This window comes from Schistocerca nitens, chromosome 5 (assembly GCF_023898315.1).
Source record: "Schistocerca nitens isolate TAMUIC-IGC-003100 chromosome 5, iqSchNite1.1, whole genome shotgun sequence".
Classification (NCBI taxonomy): domain Eukaryota; kingdom Metazoa; phylum Arthropoda; class Insecta; order Orthoptera; family Acrididae; genus Schistocerca; species Schistocerca nitens.
In genome coordinates this window covers 214,482,635-214,492,670 of record NC_064618.1, presented here as the reverse complement: position 1 = coordinate 214,492,670, position 10,036 = coordinate 214,482,635, and the positions used below count along the sequence as shown (strand labels likewise).

Below are 10,036 nucleotides of genomic sequence, written 5' to 3'. Positions count from 1 at the left end.
ATGATTCATTCTGTAATACGAATAAAATTTTTCAGGATAGTTTTTAAGTTCTTGATGTAAAGAAAAAAACTCTCCTAAATGTCTGTCGCTATTTATGGGATGAATCCATAACCTCCTAGTTCTTCTGTACTTCAAAACTCGACGAGTTACAACAGATTCAAAACAATACGAATAAAAGAGTGAAGACATTGTTCTACACGACAGCACAGACTAGCTAAAGGCGAGCAGCTGTTGGCTGCAGCTGCGTTTTCTACTGACTTGCTTGTCAGCTGTCGAAGGGTGGGGATTTTTTAAAATTTATTTATTTGGCCTCCGGCAGCTGACATCCATTTAGCCAAAGAGTGGGGATTACCTTGACAGTGCAGCGCAGCCCGCCAAGGAAGAAAAAAAACAATGAAGAATTATGAAACGCACATCTGTGTCGATGTACAGTAATTTCATTAACTCTCCATTATTTTTTCTGTCAAAGTAGACAACGAGACTACAGAATTGCGCTTCAGTTTCTGCAGTAAACGTATCACAAATCTCCACTTTGTTTTTGTGATTAGTTTTACACCAAATTTTATCAGACCTATGTCATTGACACTTCTACCTGTACATGTGCGCAATCGCGCGCACATGCAGACGATACATTTTAGGTTTTTTAATGGGTTCACGTGTGTATGGCGTGCGTGCGTGGTGGGGAGAGGGGTTGGAGGTGGTGGGAACTCCCTGAAAGCCAATCGTTCCAGTTGCAGTCAGGCAGTAGCAGGTCAACATCATTGTTCTTTGTTACATGCTTCATACTGCTCTTGTCATCATGGATGTGGAGCAACTTATAAATGAAGTTAAGCTGCGCCCAGCTATTTGGGACCAGAGACTGGGCGAATACCACAATCGTGACGTAATTTCCAGTTTATGGAATGAAGTGGCACAGGAGTGCTGTTCAGATGGTAGGCATGAATACAAATTATCTTTCTTTATTCTTAATTTTTTTATTTATAATGAACCGATATGCAGATATAATGTAATAAATTAGTATATATTAGGAGTTATTTTGTTGTGGATTATAGTAATGTTTTTATTTGTATTTGTAAATAAATGTTCAACGAACGAGTTTCTGACTGCCTTCGAACGTAATGTAGAATGTTTGTTGATTGTGGTACCAGCAGCTTGCATACCAGCATTGTTAGAAAACTGTTCAGTTTCAATTATGCATCCTCCTCTATCGATGACGATATTAAAAGGGCAAATGCACTTAGATATTGATCAGCAATGTCAATGGATATTTTAGTTTCCTTCTTCAGTGGTTTCCATGCATCTTTCATATTATCGGATGTGCACTGAACAACCTGTCTTGTTCTGGAATGCATTTTGGTACAGTCTCTTCCTGTTCCTCAATTATATGCAAAGAAAAGGTATCATCAAATTCTCTAAAAATGGATAAGCCTCAACTTCCAAAAATACATGGATATTCATGTGACATTTCTTGAAATTCTCCATCGGTAGACCTCTTACACTAAGCACGTTGTTTGAACACACCTCCATCACTCTGTTTACTAGAGACGCCAATATTTCTGCCTAAAAATGTGTGACCAGCAACTGCTTGGAGTACAATTTAATAACATATTTTGTAATTTTAGAACATGCTGCCAGAATGTTTAGGACACTGGGTGTGTATGCGTTTCCCATCTAAATATCATACGCAGTTTGAGAAATCCTATGTCAGACGCATTGAAATATTTCTTTAAATCAGGATACATTCAGCATTGCTACGTGCTTACCATATGGCCTTTCAATCTTTTTTTCACAACCAATGATACAATTGACATTTCTATTCACAATTATCATGATAGTGCATGATAGGCTATCCCAGTTGAAATATACCTGAGAAGCAACTTGATAAACTTGCTACTCAAACGGGGCAACGTGGAAAGCTTTTTGACAGTTTTATTAGAGAATATAATACACATTTACGTAGTTAGTCTATTTTGATACTTCTGTGGTAGTAGGGAACTATGGAACCAGTTTTCTTACACCATTTTATTGTTCTTTCAGTTAAAACGGCGAAATCTAAATGGAAACATCTGAGAGACAATTACAGAGCAGAACTTAAGAAACTTGGTAACGTTAGATCAGGTGACCCAGGAAAAAGCCCACAGAAACGCAATACCACTTGGCCTTGGTTCCAACACATGCATTTCCTAAGGGATATTTTAATTCCAAGAGCAATGCAGAGTTCGCTGTCATCAGAAACGGAACCAGCAAGTCAATCTCAACTATCTCCAGAATTTTCGTCTAACGACCACTCTAGTCCACAAGATGAACGAGATCAGTCTGATATATCATCATTAGTGGCAGTTGATGAAACGTCGCCACTGGCAAGCACAGTATCACAAAGGAAAAAAAAGAGAAGTAGTGGGCCAAATATTGAAGAAGAATTTTTAAAGCTCGAAAAGGACAAATTAGCTGTGATGAAGGCACATCAAGACATGACCCAAAACGATGATACGTACCACTTCCTGATGAGTCTCAGGAGTGCAATAAACTCCCTTCCAGTTCAGCGGCAAATGTTTGTGAAACTTAAAATACAAGAGCTTGTTTATAATGAATTGGAGGCAGTGAGTGCAGTGCCAGGTTCTTCAAAACAATGACTGCGCTAATTCAACTTCTTCATTACAGACAACTTTGATTTTTGTATTAAAATAATGTGAAACTGTATTTCGTTTTGTAATTGTTGCCTGAAATGTTCTTTGGTAGTGATACATGTTATTACTCAATCTGCAATATAAATAAAAGTTTTTCAGGAACGTTCTTTATTATTGTAATTAAAAACCTTTACTAAATGCCAGTCGATATTCTTAGGGATAGTCAATGTCCACACTATTACAATGTGTTCAAAATTCGACGAGTCACCATAATGTGAAAACATAACTAAGATAACAATGAAATCATTGTTACATAAGACGATTCTAATTGGATAGTGGTGAAAAACTTCTGGCTGCACCTGTGTTACCTTCGACCTTCAGCTGCTAATGAATTAAGATCCCTTTGCCGCTGGGGACAAGATCACCAAGGGGAAAAAATACACAGAAGCAAACAGTGACACACACATCTCATCCTTTACACTGCTTTGAACTAGACGAGAATCCAACACATCAATCGACAATAATTTATTTACCTGTCCTGCTGTGCTTGAGGCTATGCTGAATCCGCGCATTTTCTTTCAGTTACAATAGAAAAATCGAAATGGCAGCACCTTACAGAAAACGATAACTTAATCATTTCGTCGTCAAATGATCCAGTAAAGCGTTGATTGAAACGCTGTCCCACTCAACCTTGGTTTCATTGCATTCATTTCCTAAAATGGACTACTTGTAAGAGCTATCCACAGATCTTTCTAAGCGGAGATAGGGTCGATCTAAAGAATGTAATTATTTACAGCTTGCAGTACTACACTTATGTGATGTGCAAAAAAATGAACTTTTTGCGCCTTAGTCAAACTTAGACATAGAAACATCTGTAAATGTATTTATATTTTTTAACATCTGCAGTTTATTATATGCAACTAGAAAGAAATCGTGTAGAATGTTACAAGCTTTTATTACAATGCATCAGGAGCAAGATCTCAGATTAATATACTCTTATCTTTTAGTTCGAAATACGAAATGTACATTATACTAATTGTAGGATGTTGATGACAAATAATTGTTTGTCTTTTGTGATGTAACTTGTAGCCAATTATAAAAGCATAGCAGATGATTGTCCAGTCGCCGAGGGAAAAATTCTTACACATTTGGATTTATCTAGACAATGAGACCATTAAAATAATACGAGGGACCGACACTAGGTCAGCGCTGATCACTAGTAATTAGTTTTTTTCATCTGTCCTGCATTATATGACTACACTAAACCAAGCTGTAACCGCGCGAACTCCGTGGCTTGCGGACGCGCCACTGACGCCACTGAATATCTCGCATTACTTGTGACCAGAGACAGATATCAGTGTCATTATCATTTCAAAAACTTTTTGGTACTTTTAGCTACATTTCATACGCAACAATGTATGGTCTAAAACGGGTCTAACAGTAAGCTACCCGCTACATAACTTTTTCACTACAAGATCTGTAAATCAAGTGCACAACGTTGACAAATAGCATCATTTAACAATGACTGTTAAGAAATACGAAAAGATAAATGATTCAATACGAAGCTAAGATGTTACACTAGCACGTGTACAAAAATCAGATTTTTTAGCCGCATAATTTCTTCAAAATCGGCTGGGAAGCGTTACGAAACTAAGAAATCACGCGAAACGAAAAGTAGACTTTTTCTTTTTTCACGACGTAAGTAACGCTTTTAAGGAAAAAATGAGTTCATAAAACGATGTGGCGCAGTCTTATATACCTCTAAGAATTTTTAGAACATGAAAATCGGAGAAGTGGATTTTCCCCCATTCCGCCGACCCGGCTCGGCGCGGCGCGCAGTGTGAATGCCCTACACGTCGGCCTGAGCTGGCTAGGCACGAGCCGAGACAGTACGCGTCAGCCCGGCCCGGCCCGGCCGGCAGTGTGAACGCAGCCTTACTCACCGACTTCGAGAAAGGGTACCTTCACCGCCAGCAGGCGTAACTGTGGTACTTGGAGACGCCGCACATCCCAATTGGAAGAGGCTCTATCGTGCTGATTAGAACCCGTCAACGAGTATACGAGCTATTTCTTTGGAGATTAGTGAGTGGAACTGTAAAACAAGTTACGTGTACTGGGCCACGCCCAATTAGTTCACTGTAAAAGTGGTCATGTCATCAAAAGTTTTCGAATGGTTGTACCACGGAAACGGTACATTTCCACTTCAAAATATTGTCTACTCACCCCCCCCCCCCCCCTTACCACAAGTCGAAAGTCCTAAAAGTCTGTAACGGGAATTTTCCAACACTCTTCATAAATTTATCCCAGGATGAATAGAAAATTTAGATCTAGATGCCGGACAGGGTTTGAACGGTGTTGTTTCAGGATACGAGTCCAGTATAGGGCATCCTTTTTTCGGTGCAAACACAAGATCAACTGCAAGAAGAAGAGGGTGGATTCAACCGTGGAATCATTTTAGCAGGGGCTAAAATTATCCAGTGATTTATGTTCAAAGGTTTGAACCTACTGTCCCCGAATAAGTCTTCATCATCGACCCATGCCACGTGGTCTGTTTTATCACTACAGGAGCATACACTTCAACGTTATATTTACGATGTAGTAATTGACGACGGAAATGTTATGCATTAAAGCTCCTCGGATAAACTTCTACTAAGCTTCCCTATACTTTTCTGACTGAAAGGTATGTGAAGTGCGTCAAGCCTTCATTGGGAAAAGCAAACAAAATTGATTAATTATGGAACCGGATCTCCACGCTTGAACGTGTAGACACGCACATTTTCACCAATGAGTTAAGTAAAAAAAAAAAAAAATCGGTTGTTGTAGGAAAGGAGAATGGGACAATTACATTCGATGGGAGGATTCTGGCGAGGTGCAGCGCATCTGGTAATGATATAGCATGCAAGATAGTAGTACAACATATCCTACAACGCGACAATGTTTGGCGCTCTCAGCCAGTGGTCGCGAAAAAAATTCGCTGAAGAAAGTCTCAAATGTGTTGCTAGGTTACTAACATGTCGGTATAGTTGAACAAGATGAGCATCGGTTGTAAAAGATGGTGTTCCGGGCAAATCCATTTCGGTAAATATATGGAACCTGTTTAAAGCATCATGTAGATATTCAGGGAGTAAGGTAAAACAGTTTACGGTGGCAAATCAACTGTCATTTATTCCAATTTTCCTTCTTGTCTTTCGAGCTACGCTCGTTATTGGAATAGCACAGATAGTGGCTACTACTGGTAGAAAGTCTCCACCACTGTGCATTGCACAACAAGAAAAGAAAGAGAGAAGGACAGGAACGAAGAAAGGCTTAACCTACATTATTGCAATGAAAAATAAAAAATTAGAAGAAAGTCGTGCCGTGGTATATATTGTACGTCTATACACATGCTCCGCAATCCAGAATACGGTTGACTGCGGAGGACACTTCGTACTACAGCTAGTCAGTCTCTTTCCCTCGCACGAGGGAAAAGGCACTGTCTATCTGCTGCCGTAGGTCATCTCATTTCTCACCTTGACTTCACGGGCTATACACGAAATTTATGTTGGTGGCAGTAGGCTCGTTCTCCACTTTATCGCAAATGACGATTCTCTCAACTTTCTCAATAGGTTTCGCGAAAAGGAAGTTCTTACCACCAGGCATTACTATTTGAGAACACAAAGCATTTCCGTAATATCCCAGTATTGGCCGAATCTGCTGGCAAGAAATCTAGCAGCATGCCTCTGAATTGCTTCAATTTCTTTTTTTAAGCCGACCTGGCAGGGATCCCAAATAATTGAGTAATACTCAAGACTGGATCGCCGAAGTTTTCTGTGCGCGGTCTCCTTTATTTATGAGCTACACTTTCCTGTAATCCTCCAAATAAACTGAAGTCCATAATTCACCTCCTTACAAACGACCTAACGTGTTCCTTCAATTTCAAGTCGCTTTGCAAGTTTACGCCTGAATATTTAATCGGCATGACTGAGTTAACCACTACTGTAAACTGTGAATTCTTGGTATATACTTGTGCAATAGTCTCAATGACGCTCAGCATTTCCAAACAGTCGCAACTTCTGAGGACCTAAATTCCGCTATAAAATAAGTGATATAAAGGACGACGTCAATGGCTGGAGATTCGACGAGTAGGTTCACATGTCTTATTTCCTGAGACTTTCTTTTCTCGCAAGGTATGCGTTGAGCCTAGGCGTGCTGGACAGAGGAGTGATGAATGCAGCGTAGTAGTCATGCTCTTGGTATTAATGAAAGGAAAGAAAAATTGCAATGTCACCACACAGCCGTAGACATTCTGACAGTCACGAGAGCGCTGAGGACTTAGGGCTTAGTGTGCATATTATACGCGTCGTTGGCTACAACGATATTTCCTGCCTCCATTCAACAAGACACCGCGGAGAGGTTTACGACTTACCAGTGAACAATGGCTTATTTGGAAGTTCCTATCAACCTCACTTGTCTTTCCGTTACTCGGATTCAAATCTGTCACACAGAAGTATTTGTCTAGTACAATTTCACGGACATGGATTAACGACCTCTGATATACAGAAGTTTTGAATCGCCCCTTAATTTTGAAATTCATGCCACAGAAAACGGCTGTGAGGCGTGTATATAGTCATTTACAATGTGTCCCGATCATCAAACAAAACAAAACAAAAAAAAAAAGGTAACGACAAAATAGTCTGTTTCCCCATAGGGAGATTTTAACAGCACACCTGAGCATATGTGGTGGATGGAGGCTTGAATCCGTCGTGGCGTACCATCGATGAAAAAATCAAACCAGTCCTGGTACTTGTTCCCACATTCTTCTATGCGATTCTGTGTAAGTCACGCAGAGTACGTGGTTGTTGTCGACTTCCGACATCATTTCTTTTCAATCGACCCCACTCATGTTGGATTGGGTTCGTTCCTGGGGAACAGGCGCAGGCCAATCAATTCCGGTGGTTCTAGCATGCTGACGGAACGTTTTCACAACGGTACGATGGAACAAGCCAGTTGTTGTTCATCCAGATGAAATCGCCACGAAAGTGTTGGGATGTGGTCCCTACTATTGGTTGCAGAATCTCGTACCTATACCGCGGAGCAAAGAGATTGCCCTCAACAACCACAAGAGGCGTACTGTGGCCCCTTGCAATACCACCCCAACAAATCACTCTACCACCACCACCTTGTTGCACATGCAGGACACGGTGTTAGAGGTGTTCGGTATTACTGGGTTGTCTCCGAACACGTTGTCTTCGAGAACCAAGATACGAATATATCCGAGTTTTTTTCCGTAAGTAACACAAGACGTCAACTGCGGAGCGTACATTCTGCATGATTTCTTGCCCATCTATAACGCAGTCGAGAAGTGATGCTCGTCATTGTCGCTGGGAATGGAAATTTGCATCATCCAGATGTCTCCGAATAGCTTGATGCTGTATATGAAGTCCTCCTGCCTTTTCAAACGCCTAAATCATTTCTAGAGCGCTTTGTCCACCTTTCCTTAACTCAAAAGTTTCAGCTATCTGTCATCCTGTGCACCTATAGAACGTTGATGGCCTGTGTAGTGTAAATCGTCAAAACTACCTGTCAACTGGAATCGATTCCGTGTTCGCATCACTTCATTTTGCCTCCGGTGCACACGTCGACCAACTTCCGTGGTTGACGAGCTTTTTTCACTTTACGTGACTATGCCGGCCAGATTACTGGCCGCGACCGTTCTTCGTGGCATGATGGATGTTAGCTCTACTGCTGCACAGCTGTCCTTCATCCATCCCTGCTGGTGCTTTATTCTGGACTGAAATATTGCAATCCATTCGAATGCGGCATTCTACCCGTAAGTAGCGACCATAACTGCCTGTACGTGTATCAACAATATCAATGACCACCTTCCGATTGGCACAGGAATTGTCGCAATTGTAACACACCTGTATGACGTGTCAAGGTGGTGAAACACTTTTGTTTTTATACGGAAAAAAAGTCTTTTTGCCGCGGTGTTTTGGTGGCCCCTCTGATAGACGGTGCGCTACAATCGAGGTCTAACTGGTCTCACTCACTGTGAGGAATGTATTAAACAAGTACTTGAACTGTACTTAGCTGTTAAAGGAATTATTGAAAACACTGAACAAGGCGAAACATTTGAATTTCCTTTTTAAAAAACTGGGTGTATCTCTGTGGCTAAGTGGGTGTTGTACTACGCATCTGAAGTTCTTGGGTTCGATGTTCAGTCCTTCGTCTGCTCCGAATTTGTATCTTTCCGTATGTGAAAAATGCCCCCCCCCCCTCTCTCTCTCTCTCTCTCTCTCTCTCTCTCTCTCTCTCTCTCTCTCTCCCTCCCTCCCCCTTGTTGTCTTCCCCTTCAATTTAATGCCAGCTTTATATATTTTCGAGAGGCTGTAGGTGCAGGAGCGGCATTCTGAATTTATTTTCTCTTGCTGTGACAGATTAAGCATCACACGAAATAATGTAGACACTTCTAAAAATTTTCATATCACCGATCTTTTACTTGCGTATTCCATATGTCTCACAGAATATTCACGATTTAATATACGCATACACATCGACATCTACCTCTGTTAAATCATAAGCTGCAACAGATCCTAGCACAGGTACATTTCAAACAGATCCTAGCACAGGTACATTTCATCGATGTTCTCCGTCTTGAATTAATACTGAAGCCGAGATACAGCGAAGATATATGTGCAAAAGTGAAATACTAATCGAATTACAAACGCTAACTTAAAATTGTGACCTAAATTAATCTGTCGTGGCCGTGTAAGTCACTTCAAATGTCGGAGAGAGGCAGGAGCATAAGATCTACAATAGGGCTGTGTCCATTAGAACACTGGAGTGTTGAAGTTTCTAGCTCACGACAAGTTCATCTTCTAAAAACTACTCTGATGGCAAAAAAAAAAAAAAAAAAAAAAAAATCTGTCACCAATATGGAGCTGTGCGACACAAACGAAAGTTGGTAGGCGTGTCTCTCCATCTGAAAGATGATGTCTATTCAAATTTGGCGCCAGTCCATGAGGATGCTTCAAATACATGCTGGAACGTCGTGAGAGTTAGTCACTATGACTTGGGACTTGGTGAGTAGATGTTACTCAAGAGTGCCTTTAAGGCGACGAAGACACATTCATCAACATCTCACTTAGTTTGAAAGAGATCATGTTATAGGACTAAGAGAAGATGGATGTTCCTCCTCCAATACTGCAGAAAGACTTGGCACGAGTGTTGCCACTGTACATGAGTGCTAGCAACGGTGATCAGGAGAATGGTGGTCGTAAGGAGACCGGCCTCCGGACGGCCACGACCGAGAGGGAAGACCATCGTTTTCGGCGTATGGGTCTGGCGCATCGTACTGCATCTGCAGGTGCAAATTGAGCAGCAACTGGCGCCACTTTGACACAACGAACTGTTAAAAATCGGTTGCTTCA

At 41.1% G+C, this 10,036-nt stretch overlaps 1 protein-coding gene across 1 annotated transcript; it reads left to right on the top strand.

The window, feature by feature from the left end:
• The first annotated feature begins 799 nt into the window (after positions 1-799).
• Positions 800-2,633, top strand: LOC126260346 (transcription factor Adf-1-like). Its single transcript, XM_049957671.1, has 2 exons — positions 800-932; positions 2,038-2,633. The coding sequence occupies exons 1-2, from the start codon at positions 800-802 to the stop codon at positions 2,631-2,633; spliced, it is 729 nt and encodes a 242-aa protein (XP_049813628.1).
• The last annotated feature ends 7,403 nt before the right edge of the window (positions 2,634-10,036 follow it).